Source organism: Bos grunniens, chromosome 4, assembly GCF_055505025.1.
Source record: "Bos grunniens cultivar Pamir isolate PY7600 chromosome 4, Bosgru_T2T1.0, whole genome shotgun sequence".
Taxonomy (NCBI): Eukaryota; Metazoa; Chordata; class Mammalia; order Artiodactyla; family Bovidae; genus Bos; species Bos grunniens.
In genome coordinates this window covers 98,115,263-98,136,734 of record NC_141168.1, presented here as the reverse complement: position 1 = coordinate 98,136,734, position 21,472 = coordinate 98,115,263, and the positions used below count along the sequence as shown (strand labels likewise).

Sequence of the window (21,472 nt, the reverse complement as noted above, 5' to 3'; positions counted from 1 at the left end):
GAGAGTGAAAAAGTTGGGTTAAAGCTCAACATTCAGAAAACAAAGATCATGGCATCGGGTCCCATCACTTCATGGGAAGTAGATGGGGAAACAGTGGAAACAGTGTCAGACTTTACTTTTTTGGGCTCCAAAATCACTGCAGATGGTGACTGCAGCCATGAAATTAAAAGACACTTACTCCTTGGAAGGAAAGTTATGTCCAATCTACATAGCATATTCAAAAGCAGAGACATTACTTTGCCAACAAAGATCCATCTAGTCAAGGCTATGGTTTTTCCTGTGGTCATGTATGGATGTGAGAGTTGGACTGTGAAGAAGGCTGAGCGCCCAAGAATTGATGCTTTTGAACTGTGGTGTTGGAGAAGACTCTTGAGAGTCCCTTGGACTGCAAGGAGATCCAACCAGTCCATTCTGAAGGAGATCAGCCCTAGGATTTCTTTGGAGGGAATGATGCTAAAGCTGAAACTCCAGTACTTTGGCCACCTCATGCAAGAGTTGACTCATTGGAAAAGACTCTGATGCTGGGAGGGATTGGGGGCAGGAGGAGAAGGGGACGACAAAGGATGAGATGGCATCACCAACTCGATGGACATGAGTTCGTGTAAACTCCGGGAGTTGGTGATGGACAGGCAGGCCTGGCGTGCTGCGATTCATGGGGTTGCAAAAAGTCGGACACGACTGAGCACTGAACTGTGCAACTTAAGATTTGAACCTAGACATTTGGGCTTCAAAGTCATTGTGTCACCCTGTGAAATTACAGCTACTGTTTAAGATGTTTACTTTACTTAGTGCTTGACAATCATTTAATGTTAATAATTTCAGGTTTTTTTTTTTTTTAATACAGCTAGAATCTACTTCTCTTAAATTTAGCACACAGAGCCCAATTGCTGGGTCAAACACAACTGGACTGGTAGAAGTTCAGTCACTCCCTAGCTAATTCATTCATTCTATTTTATAAGGAGGACCTTAGGTTATTCACAACTTAAGCAACCAATTAACTTTTAAATGTGCTTCCCCAGGCCCTATCTAAAGCTGATATGGCTTTCAATGCAAGCAGTGTGTTACAGCAAAGGTCCTGGGGGTTAATTTTTATTATTTAAATAAGAGATGATCATAAAATTAGCACCCTTCTAATATAGTTCTCATCTTGATTATTGCTATTTAACTGGTGAAATATTTTCTTCAGGCTGAGTGAACACTATAATTATTATTGCTTTGCATTGTAAAGGTTGCATCTTAATTGAAAAATCAACACTTTTTTCCCTTTCAATGAATACATCAACTTCAAAACCAACAAAAACATTGAAATGCAGGCAATTTTGCTAGGCCCACAAATTAGGGTGTCCTTGATCAACCAGAATGCATAACCCATAATCTTAAACATAAGATGGTAACAGATCCTATAACCAGGCCTTTTTTTCAAGTATCAAATGTTTCCCGTTCAACCTTCTGTTTATCCTTATGGTCAAAATGACAACAGGTTTGTACAAACACTTCCAAGTGTCTCCTGACAGCATCACTGTGGATATGCACTGAACTGCTAGTGTAACCCATACTAAAAGATCAAATCACCCTTGTACAAATTTACAGTATGTTTAAATAAACCTTTTAAGTAAGGAGGTGTAGATACAATTTCTAAATATGGCAAAAACAAAACACACAATACATAAAGGTAAGTTATTCAAAATGAGTACATTTGTGAAATACTGCAATGATTTTGAGCACATTTTGGGAGACAGTGAAGAACAGGGAAGCCCAGTGTGCTGCGGTGTCCGGATTCACAAAGAATCGGATACCACTTAGCAAATGAACAATAATATGAATTGTATGTTTCGTATATTTCATATATATTTGTGTGTATATAGAATAAAACCATACCTAGGGCTTTCTCTGTGTCAGTCATATTATAATCATTCTGTAGGTATCCTCAGGGTATTAGATCTAGGATCTCCTCCCACTTGTGAATACCGAAATCCTGATACTCAAGTCCCTTACATAAAACGGCACAGTAGTTTATCACTCACTGATTATTACTTACATATTTTACGTAAAAATACACAAGTTATCCTAAAACTCAAGTTACCCTAGGGGATGAGAACATTATTATCCAGGTCTTATCTTGCGTTGCTTACAAACCACACGCCAAGTAAACAGAGATCTGAAACCAAGCATCCTAGGTCCAACACCTGGCTCTCATGCAGTATACTGCACTTGGTTCGTTGAAAGGATTCTATATCTATATTACATGGTGTAATACATATACCATGTATATGTATATATATTTAGTGTCTTCAGCATTAATACTATAAAATAGCTGAATAAATATAAAAAAAAGCTGTACCAGACAAAATGCCAAATGTAGTGTTCAATTAATTTCAGGACAATATTGGAACATTTTTCTGGCCAAATTACACAATGTCCAAAGAGAAATAGTGTTCCAAATCAAAATTTAAAAATTCTCTTTGGAGCGCTTCATTATTTTGTTAATCAAACATCCAGGATTCCGGAAGCTGCAGGCTTATGTAGACACAGGACTTAACCACACTTCTACAATTCAAAGTATGAAGGTGATTTTCATAGGGTAATAGGGAACTTAAAGGGCTGTCTATTCCACCTTTGTTTTCCATATATGATTTATTTTGGATATTAAGTTATAAATTAGAAGTCATCCATACACAATAAGAAACTTTTGGATGTTTTCCAATATTTCCTTTAACTTATTATATAAACAAATTTATGTATATATATATTAATATTACCAAAATACTTATATGTTTTTAATTCACTTGCCCAGCGGTATCATTTCAATGAATGATGGGTTATTGCAATTTGTCTGATGGGTATAAGAGAAAACACTACAAGATAAGTTTTGGTTCTGCCATTCACTATCTAAGAGACTGGGAATCTCATTAAACCTGCATGAAGTTGTCTGCTCTGCCTAAATCCCAGGGCTTTTGCAAGGCACAAATGAGATGTGGGTGTGAAAATAACCTACAAATTCTAAATTGCTAAACAAAGAGAGATTAGTATTATCACTAATATTGCTTTTAAATTTCATTCTATAGCATCTAGCATAATGCCTGACAGTATGAATATTTGTTGGCTACACTTATTTTTTATTATGGAGAAAAAAAAAGCAATGGTAGGAACTCAACCAAGAGAAAAGGCTAAAGATGCCAAATCTTAAGATTGTTAAACTATTACCCATTTAATAACTTAATTAATAGGAAAATAAGAGGTTTTCTTCCTGATATCACAATTACAGCATTTGAACCTTTTTTTTTTTTCTATATGTGCATTTATTGAAAATTCACCTTAGAGGTTCAGAAGACATCATAACATCAGTTCTGACAAATACAGGTTTTATACATTTAGAGAGAGAGAGAGAAAGAGTTACTGATTAGAATTTGAAAAAAAAGTAAGGAAAATCAGAAAAATATTTTAGATAAAATCCAGATAGATATTTTTATATGTGGATCTGCTTATGTGCACATCAGACACAGTTCATAAACTCTAATGACCGCCTCTCAATACACATAAGAACATAGGGCTATACTTTCCACAAGCACATTCTTCAAACCTTCCGAAATTGCCATTTAAAAGCTAAGGGCCTAAATTTCCACTTTGATCAATGAAACAGCTCTATCACTAGATGGGATGACTGAAGTTTATTGATTAGCTGATAACCTAATGCACCAGCCTTTAATCTGACATAAAACTGTGAATGAAAGTAGAGCTTTCAGAAAGGAAAACAAGGTTTGGTTGCCCAAGAAGGAAACAAGAATGTGGGGCTACTGAAGAAGGCAAAAACATCCTGAAAGATGGAGCAGTAACATCCAGTTACTTGGCTTTCCCTGCAGTCCTGTGAGTAGAGATAACTGAGTCATTACCTGATGCTATAGCCCCAGTGCCAAGGACTAGAGAATCAAATCAAATCAACATAATAGGCTGTTGTGTCCATAAAGTCGGAGAAAAGCAAGCTCAAACAGCAGAAAAAGCTCAAAAAAGCTCAAACTTCTTCGCATGACCACTATCTCAAAGGAAAAAGCTCACACTACTGAAGGGTTTACTTCAATGTTATTCATACATCTTGTTAGGAAAGAGCCACTTTTCACCGAGTCCAGTGGCCTTTGGAGGATTTGACAGAACTGCTGGCAGCTCTGTGGCTAGAAGACAATCTAAGAAGAGTATATCATGCTTTAGGATTAAATGTCAGTGTTAAAAAGTTCAGAGGAAAAACTGGACAAAGAGGGGGGGGCCTATATTTCTTTCTGATCAAAATACATCCAGAATTTTATAGTGGTTTATAGATTCTTGATTATACTTATTTAATGTGAAAAGCCTAAGTAATACTAAACTAAGAGGAGAAGAAAACGGCACCCCACTCCAGGATTCTTGCCTGGAGAATCCCATAGACAGAGCAGCCTGGTGGGCTGCAGTCCATGGGGTCACAAAGAGTCACACGACTGAGTGACTAAACCACCAGCACCACAGACACACTAAAATGAGTAGGGCAGATACACAAAAGACTGGTATAAAGATATTGTACTCAAAATTCATTCTTTCATCCAACAAATAAATATTTGTGCTAATAAGTCTGCAGAACTTAAAAGTACCTTCTTTAATAAGAAAATGGTTGAGAAAAAATTTTTTTCTACTCCAATGTTACAGAGAATTCGATAAAGAAAAATTCCCCAATAAGCTAAAGTGCCTGGGTTCGCATAATTTTTACTTGCTGTTTTCCCACTTTGGCACAAGTATGAGCATACACTTTTTTTTGAAGCCAGAGACATCCCAATAATATTTTTTTTTCAGTTTTTCATCTTTAAAATAAGACTGCTAATATCATTAATCCACAAGCTGCCGCTTTGGGATCTTCATGAATATTTACTACTATTTTGGCAATTCCATCAATACTACTACTGTGACTAGTACTACTTCTACTAACTCTGCAGCTGCTAACTACAACTACTGTCTTAACTACCCAAGCCATTCTTCCCCATCCACCCTCCCCCAATAAGGAAAATATGCCAGGTCTCAAACATTTCTGAAGTCAAAACCTGCACATAAACATGAAAATATATTGTCATAAATCTCTCCAATGCTAGATAAGTAAGATAAAATATTTGAGGAAGAGGAAAAAACAAAATTCACTGTAACCTAGATGAGAATTGGTATAGTTCCCAAATACCAAGCCCTCCCACCATGCTTTCCAGCTATTACCTCACATCAGCTCATAGAATATCTTTCTTGGGGCTGCTGCTAAGTTGCTTCAGTCGTGTCCGACTCTGTGTGACCCCATGGACTGCAGCCTACCAGGTTTCTCTGTCCATGGGATTCTCCAGGCAAGAACACTGGAGTGGGTTGCCATTTCCTTCTCCAATGCATGAAAGTGGAAAGTGAAAGTGAAGTTGCTCAGTCGTGTCTGACTCTTAGCGACCCCGTGGATGCAGCCTACCAGGCTCCTCCATCCATGGGATTTTCCAGGCAAGAGTACTGGAGTGGGGTGCCATTGCAAATCCCTATAAAAAAGGTGCTCTTGGTCTCCCTCAGCTTATCACACCTTAATAAGAATTTGCAAACAATATTGATGTTCCCTATGAAGAACATTCTTTGCGATGTATGTTTTTTTCAAGATTAATAACAGTTTTGAAATCTACCAGTGGGCTAAATTTGGGCCCTCAGGGAAGGGAGATCTGCACAGAGAGAGCCAGAATGAGGGTGTCTGACCTCTCGAATCTCAACCCTGTGCCTTGTTACCAGATTATTTCACATCCCAGATTCTCTCTGAATAAAATGGGAACAATACTAAGTTACTTAAGATTATTTGTGCTAAATAAAGATTACTGAGAAATGTATTGTGAGATATGAGTCTTAAGTAATATTTATCAGAGAGCCCTTATCTGATAACCGAGACTTAGTTCTAATGTTACTTAAGTGGGAACAGCTTTCCATTATCCCTCAAAGGAAAATAAAACACAGGAAAATAAAAGCAGATATTTGTACAAGATTTTAAACAATGCAAGCTACCTCTGAATGAATGTTTTTAAAAAGAATCTAAGCACCCAAGAAGCTAGTCATTCAGTTCAATATTCAGTGAATACCCACCACATGTGAATTATACAAGGATGAGTAGGACATGATCCATTCTCTACAAGTCAATTGAAATCCTGTTTAAATTGAGATGTATACAAAGCATCTATGAGCACAAAGAAGTCATCAATTCTAAGATAATTAAGGAATAAAGGACAAATGAACTGAATCTTCGAGTATGATCTCAAAAAGTAAAGGTTAATACATTGTATATGGTAATATACAATGTATGCTATTAACATGAGAGTACATAAACTTTAAAAAGTGATAAAAATATCTTCTTTTAGTCAACCATCACAGGAATTTAGGTTTAGGAATAAAGAGGTGTGAACACAGAGACATCCCCTGGGAAATCCAGTGGCTACCACTTTAAGCAGAGTGCTTTTTGTGGAAATAAACAAAGTTTGAAAAAATACCCAAGTATATTTTCTTCAGAACATAACAGATTGGAGTCTGAACACACAATGATTATGCATACACACTGACCCCTGATACAACTTCACATCCCTCAACATGAGATGAGTGAGACTTTATATTAGTTACACTCGGTAAGAACAAAAGCTTCATGAGAGTAGAGGTAATTTTTTCTGGTTTTCCCACCACTGTTATCACCAATGCCTGGATCAAAGCATGGCATATAATAGGCTTAAAACACATTTGTTGAATGAATAAATCTTTGGTGCCTTACAAACTTACTTAATGGGCTTCCCAGGTGGCTTAGCGGTAAAGATTCCACCTGCCAAGGCAGGAGACACATATTCAGTTCCTGGGTTGGGGAGACCTCCTGGAGGAGGAAATGGCAACCCACTCCAGTATTCTTTCCTGAAAAACCCCATGGACAGAGGAACCTGGCGGGCTACAGTCCACAGGGTCACAAAAAATGTGGACACAACTGAGCACAGGCACTAAACCCATCGAGCATCCTTAATATAAAACCATATAGACATGTGTACCAGTAACTAAGTTAAAATCTCATAGGAAAAATTAAAATGTTTACCACTAAGATCTATTATTCATATTTCAAATCATAAAAATGAATATAATGGATATGGCTCACATTTGTAAGCATATACAAGCACTCCAATTTTGCAAACAGAAATATGAGTATAATATTTTCCTATACACATCAAGGAACAATCACAGTTCAAAACCTATTCCATGGGATCTAATAATTACTCTTAACATGACTGTAAATCCAACAAATAGGAGTAACTGAAACAAACCTAAGTGGTTTAACAATGTAGCATCTACAGTAAAATGGATTTTTGGCTAAAACTTAGATTTAAATAAGCTTTAAAGATGGCATACAAAACCATTCCACAAGTAGTTTTTCTTAAAGTTTAATCAGACATTATATAAGTAGGATTTTTAATTTAGCCATTCCTGACAAATTTTCAATAAATACATTCTTGAGTTAACAACAGCCTCAGCTAAAGCCAAATCACAGTAATACTTGTTAGGGCACAACTCATTAGATTTAAAAAAGCAACTACATTAAATCAACCACTTTTACTTAGTGAAACACAGCACAAACTCTCATTAGGAGAAAATTCAATAACAGACAGAAGCAAATATGCACTATGCATATTAAGCAGACAGTTAACGTTAAAAAAGGGAAAAAACGGAAAAAGAATGATATAAATACAACTCCATAAAAACACTAAACATACAATTATGACAGGAAGATTCACATAGACTAGTTTAGCTCAGATTCTCTCTTCGTGTCTCCTTTACATCTGATTACATGAAATTTACATACAAAATTTGGTGGCTCAAAAATGTACTTATTTTCATCGTTGCTTTGGCTTTATTTGTAACTACTAATCAATGTTGTTTTTGCTTTTTTATTCATCACTATACATAAGTGTCTTGCATATATTAAAAATACTAAAAAAAAGAACATAATTTTAGTTCTGCAAATAATTTTCCACCTTCATCCCTTACCTAAATTTTCCAATAGATATGGTTTGGCTCTTAGACTAATAAGTCCAGTTACTGCATAACAGTATACTTATTTAACATTGAGTAAAGTTCAACCAAAGAAGGCACAGATCACTTTTCTCAAAATAATTTGATACTAATTATAGGCAGGGTGACTGGAAAGTATTTGTTGACATATTCCCTTTGAATGTGTTTCTGAAGTTAATTTCTAGGATAATTTGTTATGCTGAAGGCCAAATTAAAGAATAAATAAAATCAGAAACAAAAAGCAAAAATCTTGTGTTGTGATACCTAATTTTAGCTGTCAGCTATAAAAACCCCAATTTTTTTTGGAGGGTGGTTGTTTTGCTTTGTCTTTTGGTTTTCATTTTGGCATTGAGTCTCAACCATCTATCTTATGAAGAATAAACTGGTAAAACCAAAAACTGTTAAAAATATCTATCTACTAGAGTATATTTTAATAAAACTGATGCAACTTTTTACTTGTAAGTCCATAGTCATCTACTATAATTTCTATTTATACATTTCCCCATTAATTATGCTTTTTCTAAAGTTCATTTTTAAATGCAAGCAAGCATTTACCATATTTAGATGTTACTTTTCCTTTTTCTCCCTTGAGTGTAGAAAAAAATGTCACAGAATCATAATGTGGCATGAGCCTGAGAGATTATTTCTTTGCATTTTATGTTTAAGTAAATAAAGGTTTAAAAAAAAAAAAACAGGGCCAAGGTGTATAATTTAGATATACTTCTCTTGAATTCAGTGGATTCCTGGTGGGTTATCTAAAATGAAAATTATTGCAAGATGCAGCTTATTTTCCAATGGGTTTCTATTTTGATTTGAAAAATATATTCCTTATGAAACAATCATAGAGAAGGAAATGGCAACCCACTCCAGTATTCTTGCCTGGAGAATTCCAAGGACAGAGGAGTCTGATGGGCTACAGTCCATGGGGTTGCAAAGAGTTGGAAATAACTGAGTGACTAAACACACTGAGTGCATGAAACAACCAAGCACCAAACTAAAAATTGATTTTGCTGAAAATGTGGCTGCTGGACTCCAAAATGACATACATAGGGCAGATGTGTACTACCAATGTCAGAGTGAACTCTCCAATAACAAGAAACCTTAACGGAGGTACTTGGAACAGGACAGGGCACAGTGTTTGTTTTTTTCTAACCAGATTGGGAAGATTCAAAGTTTACTAGGTAGCCTTCTAATGTAGAATTGATTCTAGGATGACAGGGATGAACAATCAGCAATGACTTACAGCTAAAGGTTAGAGAAAATAAGTAGAAAATAGTCTTTGGAAATGGGAAACACAAATAACTCAAGCAAAAATGAAAATGAAGAAACCACTTCAATAATATCATTTTTATATAGACTTAATTTCCTAGTATTTTCAGTAATAATATGGTAAAATATTACTTGTTAACATTTTCAGAAACTGTATCTATTACATAATGAATTGAGTCCACCTTACAATTTAATTGCAAAAAAAAAAGAAATGATGTTGCTGCCTTTATTTTACAAATAAGTAAATGACAGGATAAAAAAATGTCTAACCTTATTTCCATGGAAGGCCTGTATCAGAATCACCTAACAGCTCGTTAGAAATTCCAGGGCTCAGTTCCAGACTTAAAAGGTCAAACTCTCACAGGATTGGGACCATGATGCTGTATTTGAACAAGCTTCCCAAGTAATTCATGTTCATACTCAAATGAGAATAAGATTACTGTACTCATATAAAATTATATAACTGATGACTTTCAGGAAAATAATTTAAAATTTACCCCAAATAATTATCTGAACAGGGCAAAAGAAAAAAATATAAAGTTGATAAATCAATAAGTTGCAGTACAATTACATCACTTAGTATGTGAGCTAACTACAAAGGGAAAAAAAAAAAAATGGTTGCCTCTATGCCTCTACAGAAGAGGACTGTGAAAATGGGGACTGATCTGACTTGCGCTTTTTCTCCTCCTCTATCAATATATTGCTTTGATAAAATATTTAAAATGTTTAAAAAAAAAAAGCAAAAGACAAAAAACAAAGCAACAAACAGACCAAGAACAGCCAAAACCACAACAAAAAGCAGCACAAAGCAAACACCTTTCAAGGGCTGGAGACGGCTGAGATCTTAGGCACACAGATGATCTCAGATGAAAAAGCAGGAGACACTTCATCCTTCAAATGGAGAGTTTGAGTCTGAGGACAGCAACATACTCAAATTTTCCTCAGAAAATGTTTAAAAAGAAGACAGGACACAGTTGCAAAATCATGCACTCCAATCCCAGAAACGGAATTCCTCTGTGAACGTGTGTTCTTGTTGTTCAGTGGCTCAGTCGTGTTCAACTCTTTGGGACCCCATGGATGTAGCCTGCCAGACTCCTCTCCTCTGTCCATGGGATTCTCCAGGCAAGAATACTGGAGTGGGCTGCCATTTCCTCCTCCAGGGGATCTTCCCAACCCAGGGATAAAGCCTTTGTCTCCTACAGGGGCAGGCGGGTTCTTACCACTGAGCCACCAGGGAAGCCTGAGTGTGTACGCACCTCTGGTAAAAGAAAAATGAAAGACAAAACCTTCCTGTCAAGTCACATCCAAAAAACGAATTGGGTAAGAAAGGTTTCAAAAGTAGTCACAAAAAAGTAAACTTTATAAAGTACTCATTGTCCACGTAGAAAGGAACAGAATGCAGGAAGGTAGCTTAGTAGAAAAGAAAATTAAGAAACACAAATGGGACTTTCCAATCTAGGAAATACATGTTAATATAAAAGGAATTATTCAGTTAGGGTCTGCATAGACCTGTCTAACTTCAGCTTTTTTTCAGAAGCAGATTTATACAAGAATCTGTTAAGGTATTTTTATCTCTCCTTCACTGCAAAAGGGATCCAAAGTGCTATTCTTAAAAAAAAAAAAAAATAAGAAATGAAGTGCAGCTATGAATTTAATTTACATACACAAAGTATCACCCATATAATAATGACTTCAAACAGTTAAGTTCCCACACACTGGTTTGTCTTTATTTTCTGAATGGGTCACTAGTATTATTGTGTTACAAATTTCAGTTAAAGTAAATTGCAACCTTTTTATATTTACTTTCATAAATAAACCAGAGAAGAATCTAGGCAATATTATTCCTTTAATGACATCCTTCTAATTGACTTGCATTCCAGTGTTTTTTCTCAGGTATAAAAGAAAGAAGTATAGTTACAAGGAATTGTGCTACTGGGAATTGTGCCTAATCCTGGCTATACCCGTGGGAATGTTCTGGAAGAACATAAAATGTAAATGTGAACATCATCTATTGTGTGAATCAGTGTAGAGCAAGCACAAAAAGAACTAATGTCATCAAATGGAAACAAGCTAGTTAGAAAAATAATAATACAACTTTGTAAAGGAAGAAAACGAGGGGTGGTAGATTTTAAAAGATTAGCTGTGTAAAAATATTTTATTTAAAATATAAGGTTATCAATGTATTGTATTTAAAACACATGATTTTCAAAAATTCAAGGTGTACACAAATTTGTATCTACTTTGGAAACATAAGGTTGATCTATATTCTAAGCACTCTTTCAATTCTCTTAAGAGTATAATTCTACTTCATCTGGACGAAAGTGTATCCTATAGTTATTCTGTTTTTTGTCAGCAATGTCTGAATTCTGGACTCATTTCTAAGAAACAATTTGTTCAAGCCAGGTTGTTTTTCTTAGCCTCCATTCATTTCCTAGGATGGGCTTGTAGGCGGTTTTTTGTTTGTTTTCACTTGTTTTTAATGTCTATACATGCTTAGAAAGTCAGCATCCTTGAAAGGTTACCAGACTATAGCATGACATCATTAAAATTCCAGGTTTCTGAGTGAAATACTTTATAAACAAAATAAGGAACGCTCAGGAAAATTTTTAGAAAAACACCCAAGTGTTACAGTTTAATTTCATTTTTCAGATTTTTTGAATGCTCTGGTCACTACTCTTCTATATATGTTTATATGTGTTACAGTCAAACATATGTTCTAGAATACAAAGTTGGGAAGGAATTTGCCATTCATTCATCTAGCCTACATTTACCAAACAGCTAAAGCAATAAAAGCAAAAACAGAAGCATTTTATTTGATTGAGGTATGTAAGGAAATCTGATTATTCACAATGGAAAAAAATAGCCCCACAGAATTAATAGATGGGCCACACAGAGAGGATGTAGCTTCTTTCTGCTCCTAGAGATAGGGTCCCTCTGCCCCACTAATCTTCTCCAGACAGACAAGTATCAAACATTTATAAAGGGCATTTAGGAGACAATATAGCCTTTCAGTTCCAATATTTGATAAACTTCTCCACCCAGAAATCTTCTTTAGAATCTAATCCATATGCCCTATTCCTCTTTTAAAATTATATCCCTCTTGTTCCATCCTCAGCAAAGACTGAAATTAGCTGGTCACCATCATCAGAACAATAGTCCTTTATTTCAGTGAAACTTGAATAAATTGCACTTCTACTTTCTTTTTTAGTAGACTCTTTCAGATTTATTTTTACTTGTGTTTATAGGTTTCCCTTTATAATGACGTTCTTTATTCAGAAGTCCCAGAGCCATATTTGTTAAACTGTAAATATTCACTAATTGAAGGAAAATTTCAGCATTCTGAAAATGCCTGGCTAAACATTCATGGTTTCAGCATGTTTTCCAGATGAAAGCTATATATATTCTTTAAGGCGTGATCATATGTTTATACCTTAAGAAGGGAATTGGGACTTTGAAAATACTTGAATGAAAATAAACACTAAGACTCTGATCGTGGTTATGACAATTTTAATTATTGTGCTTCTAAAATAGGCCAGGCATACTGAAATATGACATGCTCCTAGTCCTCAAGAAGTTCACAGTCTTACTGACATGTATCTAAGATATAATAATAAATGAAACATACAAGATGCCATGAGTCTTAACTCTGCAGGCTAAGGATGAAAAGAAAGGTCAAGAAAGATCTCAGTATGATGAAGTCTCAGCTGAATCTGAAGCTGGAGATGCCCCAGACTGCAAAGAATGATCTTAAAAACGTTAAAGCAAAATGAACATGTGCAAAGGTAGAGAGGCATAAAGGAGCTCACTCTTTGGGGGAACTGAAAAATTAGAAAGCTTCAAGTTTAGAGAATGGGGAGGGACAGGGTACTGGGAAAGCAACAGTTAAAACTGAAAAGGTAGCCAAGGCCCAGGACATGGAACTATGTTCTGTACAGCTACATTAGAATTTTGTGTTGAAAGAAGTTCAAAGAAAATTAACGAAGTCAGATGGCTGTGCGTCAGGATCACTGCAGAGAGCAGAATGGAAGGAAATCTGAAGGCAAGAGCCCCCATAGAAAGGCTGACTCACAAGTTCAGTGGAGGCAGATATGGGTGTGAATTAAGGTAGTGAAAGGGAAATGGAAATGAGACCATGAAATTAAGATACTCCTGAGAGGAGACGTAGAATTAACAACTTGGTAACCTAAGGGAGTGATGATAAAGAACTGGGAGGGCTTGAAGATAAAGGTTTTCAGCTTGGACTGGTAATATCATCAACTTAGGCAACAGAAGTTGAAGAAAGATGCTGGGCAGAAAAAAATGAAAGACTTCACTGTTGGCCTTAGGGAATGTGAACTCGCAGTGAAGCCTCACAATGAGAACAGGGGGTGTTGCATAAATGGTGTTTTATGCTGATGCTCAGCTGAGGGTGGAGGGGATGAGTCCAGAGGTGCTGTGTAGTTATAATTTGCACAAGGACCCCAGTGGTGGATCAGGGGCAGATATTCAATAGACAGGAGCAGACTGGAGAGCAACACTACAATAAGCAGTGTAGGAAACCTATTTCAACAGAACTGTGCTGACCACTACAGTAGCCGATAGCCACATGTTCACATAAATTTAAAATCACAAAATTAAATATTAATTTCTTCAGACCCATTAGCCACATTTCAAGTGCTCAGTAACAAATGTGGTTGGTGGTTACTATACTGAACAGATATAGACTGTTGGTCTATGGAACTGTGCAGGCATGGCATAAGAAACAGAAGAGGAAAGGTTTGCAGACAAAACCCTGGGCAAGAGAGAGAAGGTAGATAAGTGATGTGAGGAGTAATCAGAGGAGTAAAAAGAGAAAGAAAAATAATCATATGCTGTGAACCAAGAGAACTGAGTTCAGGAAGATGAATTAACCAAGAATATGAAAAACTGCTGCTGCTGCTAAGTTGCTTCAGTCGTGTCGGACTCTGTGCAACCCCATAGATGGCAGCCCACCAGGCTCCCCCATCCCTAGGATTCTCCAGGCAAGAACACTGGAGTGGGTTGCCATTTCCTTATCCAATGCATGAAAGTGAAAAGTGAAAGGGAAGTTGCTCAGTCCGACTCTTAGCGATCCCATGGACTGCAGCCCACCAGGCTTCTCCGTCCATGGAGTTTCCAGGCAAGAGTACTGGAGTGGGGTGCCATTGCCTTCTCCGATATGAAAAACTAAGAGAGGGCAAATAAGATGTAAACAGTTATCTTTAGGCATTTGTGAAAGGTGAAAGGGTTAGTCGCTCAGCTCTATCTGACTCTTTGCGACCCCCATGGACTGTAGCCCACCAGACTCCTCTGTCCATGGAATTTTCCAGGCAAGAATACTGGAGTGGGTTGCCATTCCCTTCTCCAGGGGATCTTCCTGACCCAGGGATTGAACCCGGGTCTCCTGTATTACAGGCAGATTCTTTACAGTTTAAGCCACCAGGGAGCAGAGTATTAAAATTACCAATTTTTTTCAGATGTAAAGTGACTCCATGAGGCTAACTCTCCTACTCAGATGACAGGTACAGTATTTAGAAAGAACTCTAGTTCCTAACAGGAAAGGACATGCAGAAATGTGACTATTCTCTTCCTACACTTTATCAAAGAAGGGGAAACCTTGCCAAGCTGTTATCCTTAGCCATCATCTTTCTGGGAATTTCTGAGAGTCTCTAATGAAGGTCTGTATCTTAGCTGAATAGGTTTCTGGAAATCCTATGTCTAATAACTATATTCAGACAACAAACAGCACAGAACATTATTTTCTCAGATTAAAAGTTAAATTGATAGAACAACAGTTATCAGGGGCTGGAGGCAGGGTAAGTAGGGAGTGAATTTTTAGTAAGTACAGTAGAGAGTTTCAGTAGAGATCATGAGAAAGTTCAGATAAATAGTGTTCATGTTTGCACAACAGTGTGACTGCCCCTAAGTGTTACTTGCTCAGTTGTGTTCACTTCTTTGCAATCCCATGGACTGCAGCCCACAAGGCTCCTCTGTCCATGGGATTCTCCAGGCAAGAGTACTGGAGTGGGGTGCCATGCCCTTCTCCAGGGGATCTTCCTGACCCAGGGACTTAACCCACATCTCCCACAATGCAGGCAGATTCTTTACCAACTGAGCTACTAGGGAAGCCCCACACTGCACACTTAAAAATGGTTCAAAAGACAAATTTTCTGGAATGCATATATTTTACCACAAATGAAAAAGAACTTTAATGATGCTGAACTAAACTATGTAAAATGGGAGAGAACCTGGAAGAAACCACTTACAACCCTTGACACCTGGGAAATAAAAGATTTCAAACATAAAAGTTGAAAACATTGCACACAAACATCTGTTCCTCAAAGAAACGTAGGTATTTGTATTAGATTTATGATATTAGGTGTGAAAATACGAGTTTGATAAGTTATAAGGTATTAAGCATCTGTTGTTGCTCTTGCTACTGCCTCCTGTGAAACTGTCAATGGTCTGGAAAAATGAAACAAGTTAGAGTTTTAAATGGTGCTAAAAGAACAAAAATGACACTTCTGTGGCAGTCCAGTGGTTAAGACTTCCTGTTTCCAATGCAAAGGATACGGGTTCAATCCCTGGTCAGAGAACTAAAATCCCACATGAGGCACAGCACAGCCAAAAATGATAAAAAAATAAAAAGTAAAATAAATAAAACTAAGGCATGGTACGCCATGTTCATTTTAAAAATTTTAAAAATAAAAAATAAATAAGAGAACAAAATGTATTAGATCAGTTTTAAAATCAGGATGGCATTTATACCTTTTTCTTTACTATTCCTACTCAGGCCAATAGCTGCAGTTTGCTAATAGAGGCAACCACGCTTATACAGGCAAAATGCTCACTGGGCGATTAGAGGGCAGAACCCCTGAATCAGTTCTCTTGCATCCTCTGAAAGGCCCTGGAATGAGGCTCAGGGAAAGAAACATGAAGGGACTCTAAGGGAAGCCAATGGCAACTTTCATTTGTGTCACTGTGTCCATCCAGGAAGCAAATAATGAAGATAAAAATGAAATCCGAGCAAGTGAATGTTCATTAATGTAAAATAATACAATAAGCCAAAGAATGCTTGTTCCAAGATTTTTACGTCATACAACAAATGTCTTCAGGATTTTAACTACTGACTGTCTGCCATCGGTATTCAGACTTTTCCTGGTGGACCCACTGAAAAGCTGAAAGTAAACACCTGAGCATTCATGGATGGCACCCTGTTTCTTCTCCAAGGATATTAACCAAATAGGGAACAGGGTCCTCTTTTAGTCCAGCCAGTTTCCCCAAGCTCTGTTCAGATCACAGAGGAATTCTGCTGTACAACCTAACAAATACAGTTACCTCATGACTGTAAGCTGAAAAGTACCAAGAACAGACACTGGAAGAGGAGACCAAGCACACGGAAAGAATCAAAGGAGGAAACAAAGACAAATCCAAGGGATAAGTCATACTGTACTTACGACTTTCAGCCTGGTAGTCTGGCACAAACTGCTCATCATTGTCAGGTACCTGAGCTGAAGGGAAAAATGAAAAAAAAAAAAAAAATTAAGAGAGAAACTGCCAAAGCATAAAGAATGTCAAGTAACATCTCTCATGGGAGATTTTTTTTTAGGTTGAGACCAAATCTACCATTATTTGCCAGTGAGCTCCTATTTCAAATGGTATTGACAGCAAAATTCAAGAAGGGAAATAGAAGCAATCATCAATGTCAACCAGCAAACACATATATCAGAAATAAAATGGTGGCAGTTGTAGTTTCTCTGCATTTTACTTGCCACATGGAAATAAAAAAAAACATGAAAATAAAAGCAGCTACAGGAATTCTATTAGCTGCAGTGTTTTTTTTTTGTTTGTTTTTTTTTTTGCAAGAATGGAGTAAGAAGTATTTCAATTCACCTACTGCCGATGTTTAAACAGCCCATTTACATTTATCAGAGAATTCTTTCAAACGATGTGCAGTTATTACACAAACCCCTCTTGCCTTTCAGAAATGTCTGTTTTTGATGTGTTTGACCTACTGCTAGACTACCATAATTAACATTTGCCCTAAATTTGGCCAAAATACGTGATAATGTTTTTTACATGAAAGACAGTCATTGATTTTGGTCATATGGAATAAAATATTATATCTCAATGATTATGGTCACAATCATAAAAATAACAGTTAACAAAAATAAACCTCATATTTTTATTCACAATATTTTCCAGGTGACCATTCAACACTAACAAAAAGAATATCACTATTTCATCAGTCTTAGTATCAAATGACTTCCCTGTCTTTAGTAAAGGAATAAAACAATGAATATAGCAAGAACTTAATGTATTCAGCAATCAAAACAGAAGTATATATTTTACTTCTAGAATATTTTTATCACAGTTAATTCAGGCATCAAAATAACCTACTCCAAATTGACATAACATTACAAAAACAAGTTTCCATATACACACAAAAATATGCACAATTACACACATACAAACTACATAAAAGTGGGGTCACTTTTAATTTGGCAAAAATATAATGAGTTATCATCCTAGTTAACTTTAGGTATAATCTGATCAGCTAGTATTATTTAACTAATATTACCTAATCCTGAAACTTATCTAATCAAGTCATATTAAAACAGATGTAATTTTTTTTTAAGTACCTATTCTGTGAAAACAATCAGTCTTTGTTGAAAAAGTTTTGGGTTGGCAATAGAGTTAAGAAAAAAATCCATATAAAGAGAAATTCGATATTTAAAAAATTCTATATAAGAAAGTAATACAATATACACACAATTCAAATGTCTGGTACGTCAGCTTATGTAATAGGATTTTTAAAAAAAACATATCTTTTGAAAAAAATTTGTTATATTTCAAGAGCAGAATAAATGATAATCTTGCAAATTGCCAAAATATATGCAGCAGGACATTCAACTATTTTCTAACAACTTTCTTCTGTTCACCAATACTTAAGTTTATTATAGATAAATTACATCCCCTGCCACTAAAGGAAATGAGACAAATTAAGAACTTTTTTTCCAAATTAGAACTGATGCCTGTTTCACCAGCCTGTACTGGAGGAAAAGGTGTATTTTCTTCAGGTTCCACTAACATCTGATACCAAGGTTAATCAAATCAAGCAACTTTCAAATCATTTTTCTGTGCTCTGCTGTGTAAACTATGCAACATTATTTAATCTCTTTGAACTCCATTTCACTCATCAGTTTAACAGTGATAATACATATTTTTCATGAAGACTAAATGAAATAGTTTAAACACAATGCCAGTCACAATATCAGATACTCAAAAAATGTTACATATTTTCTTCTTTCCCAACCTCCACCACCCACAATTTTTTTCCTTTCACACACGAAATACTACTCAAATTACTATAATGCAAGTTTAATATTCTTACTTCTAATGAATTAGATTGGATATGAAAAAAAAAATCACAGCTAAAATTTGTACATTAGTATTCTCTTAGTTATAATCATTTTTTGACATTGCAGTAAGCCTCACTTTTCTCGAAGACTCACAAATTATGTAGAGGAATGCCCTTTAGAGTAAGTGTTTTCACCAAAAAAAGTACAAAAATGTCTTAAATATTTATTTAATAAATGACAGTGGGCAGACAGAATCAAACCCTATACATTTTTTCTATCATATCTACACGTTTTGGTTTTTGCTCTAAATTCACAGCTAAACAGAGATAACCATTGAGATGCGAAGTTATCAACCACAGCAATTACTACGCTTTTAAAAAGCCAACATTTACAAGAATCTAATAAAAATGTAATATCCCTTTACAGGAATAGTTAAAAATAGCAAATGAGTAACAAATATATTTGTAACAGAATATGCTGGTATGAATGTCCTAAAGGCCAAACTTTTTTTTTTCTTACTATCATAAGACAAATTTGCAACTCCATGATATATATCACTGCAAGAAAGGTATAAAAATAACTGGTGGATAAGTAGTATATATTGGCATATGTGTGGGGTGCGGGTCGGCGGGGGGGAAGTTGTTGAGTGGAGGGGGCAGAGGTAAAACTTTGGGAAGAGAAGAAATCAGAAGTTATACCTCACAGAGACAGAAAATAGCTACATACTAACAATTTTGTAAAAAGAATAAGAATTGCTATTTCTAGTCTAACTCCTTAACATACTGAATAAATACTTCACACTTACGCCTGAACATATTACAGAATTTTAACAAAAAACATATGACTCACAGTTTCACAGAAGCTAATCTTGAGAAACCGAATAGACCAAATGAAGCAGCATGCCACTTAAATAGACAAAGGCTTCAGTCTATCTCTAATTTCAAGTTAGAGTCAAAGGAAAGCAGTTAACGAAAAACACAAGTTGGATCTGGGCAAGGAAAATATGACAAAGTATTGCCACACTCATATCATACATTTCCTTTTCTGCCTCCATTCACGAAAATTCTATGAAGTAGCAAACTACAGCTGCCTGAAAATTTGTGGCAAGCCATACCCACTCCAAAGAGGAAAATTTAACAATAGAGGCCAACCTAAATATATATATATATATATATAGTTATTTTACTACTATCTATTATAAACTATGCTTGGAATAATCACCTTTGGGGAATGAAAATGTTTTCCCACACTCTGTAATTAAAGAGGAAGGGGAAGAGTAAGAAAGGGGAAGAGAAAGTATATACCAAAAGACCAATAAAAGGCTTTCAAGAAGATGAAGCATGTGGATTTTATTGGTAATAGCTGGAGCGCTCTGTCAGTTCCTTGCACATTAATAGACAAGCTGCCATCAAGTCTCAGGACTTCGGCTTTAAAAGCATAGTATGTGCACTCTCAGCTACTTGCTTTACCTAGATTATCATTGAAAGTTGTTTTTTTCTTCCCCCCTCTCTCCTTCTCTTTTTTATTACATTGCAATATATAGTATAAGAGAGAAAATCATGAAAATATTAACCACAACCTTGATGTCACAGAATCATTAATCCTTATTTTGAATTTTAATATATACTTTCTTAACTGACATTGCCTAGGCAAGGGGGTGAGGTGGAGAGCAGACAATCTTTAAACAGTTTGTCTCTCTTTTGTGCTTGCTTTTAACGTTCAAATAAAGCAGTAATCATTACTTAAGAAAAGGTGAATGTTGAAATATTTTCCAAGTTTGGCTACAGACAAGGAAAAACCGTCTTATTCTTACAAACTAGGCGCCTGTCGGGTTTTCTTTTAAAGCTAGGGAAAAAGTGGAAAACTTACAAATGAAACAAATGTTAAGTTGAAAAGGGGTTAATATTTAATTAAAACCAGTTCTATCCACTGTAACAATGACCTGGAGCCAAACAAGGCGGAAGATGTATGAGTCATTCTTTCTGCCCGTGAATGAGACAGCTGATCTCCTCGGCAATTCCTCCAGACAAGCAGGCAGAACTGGAGTTCTGCCTCCATTCACAAAAACACAGTCCAGCATGAGCCATGTGGCTCAACCGCAATCTTTTCATGTCACACCCTTCCAGAGAGTTAAGGCAAGTCAACTTGAACTTGCAATATAAACACACCAATTTTACTGCTCTATCTCAAATACAGCTCAGATCCATCAAGGTATATGTTTAAATAAATGGCAAAATGAAATCCATATATACATTTACATATATTTAATCCATCCTGCTCTATAGGGTAACTTGTCACAGAAACTTGAATGCATAAAACTAAGAAGAGGGAAAGACAGATGGATGGATGGATGGATGGATGAAGGAAGGATGGAAGGAAAGAGGAAGGGGAAAAAATGACAAAGCATTAAAGAAATACCTTTTATTTTTCTTGCTTATTCTTCAAATGCTCTTTTTATTTTAAGATTATAATAGCCTATTGCTTAACTTCATAGCATTTCCCTCTCACAGGATAAGAAACAAGTTTCTCTGAAGAAATTTAACTTTTCTTTTAAATAAAACAATAAGAAAATCAACCTTCACACAGTCGTATTTTGTTTAATTCTACAATGAAGCGTCAGGCCATGGAACGAAATAATCATGAAACCTCTAAGCCAGGTTTTATACCACATCCTCTTTTAACATTAAAATGATTGTACCAATGTATAAGCATTAATTAATGCAGAGGTATAAATATATTTAAACAGCCCAAAAAGGGGGCTATTCTTCCATGGCAGAAAAATC

At 35.9% G+C, this 21,472-nt stretch overlaps 1 protein-coding gene across 5 annotated transcripts in view; it reads right to left on the bottom strand.

The window, feature by feature from the left end:
• Nucleotides 1-21,472, bottom strand: part of ETV1 (ETS variant transcription factor 1) — a 97,874-nt gene that overhangs the window by 67,051 nt on the left and 9,351 nt on the right. For all 5 annotated transcript variants that reach the window (XM_086398580.1, XM_086398579.1, XM_086398581.1 and 2 more), the window contains one exon: nt 16,785-16,838. In XM_086398580.1, coding sequence (XP_086254706.1) covers nt 16,785-16,838 — 54 coding nt within the window. The remainder of the gene's footprint in view (nt 1-16,784; nt 16,839-21,472) is intronic.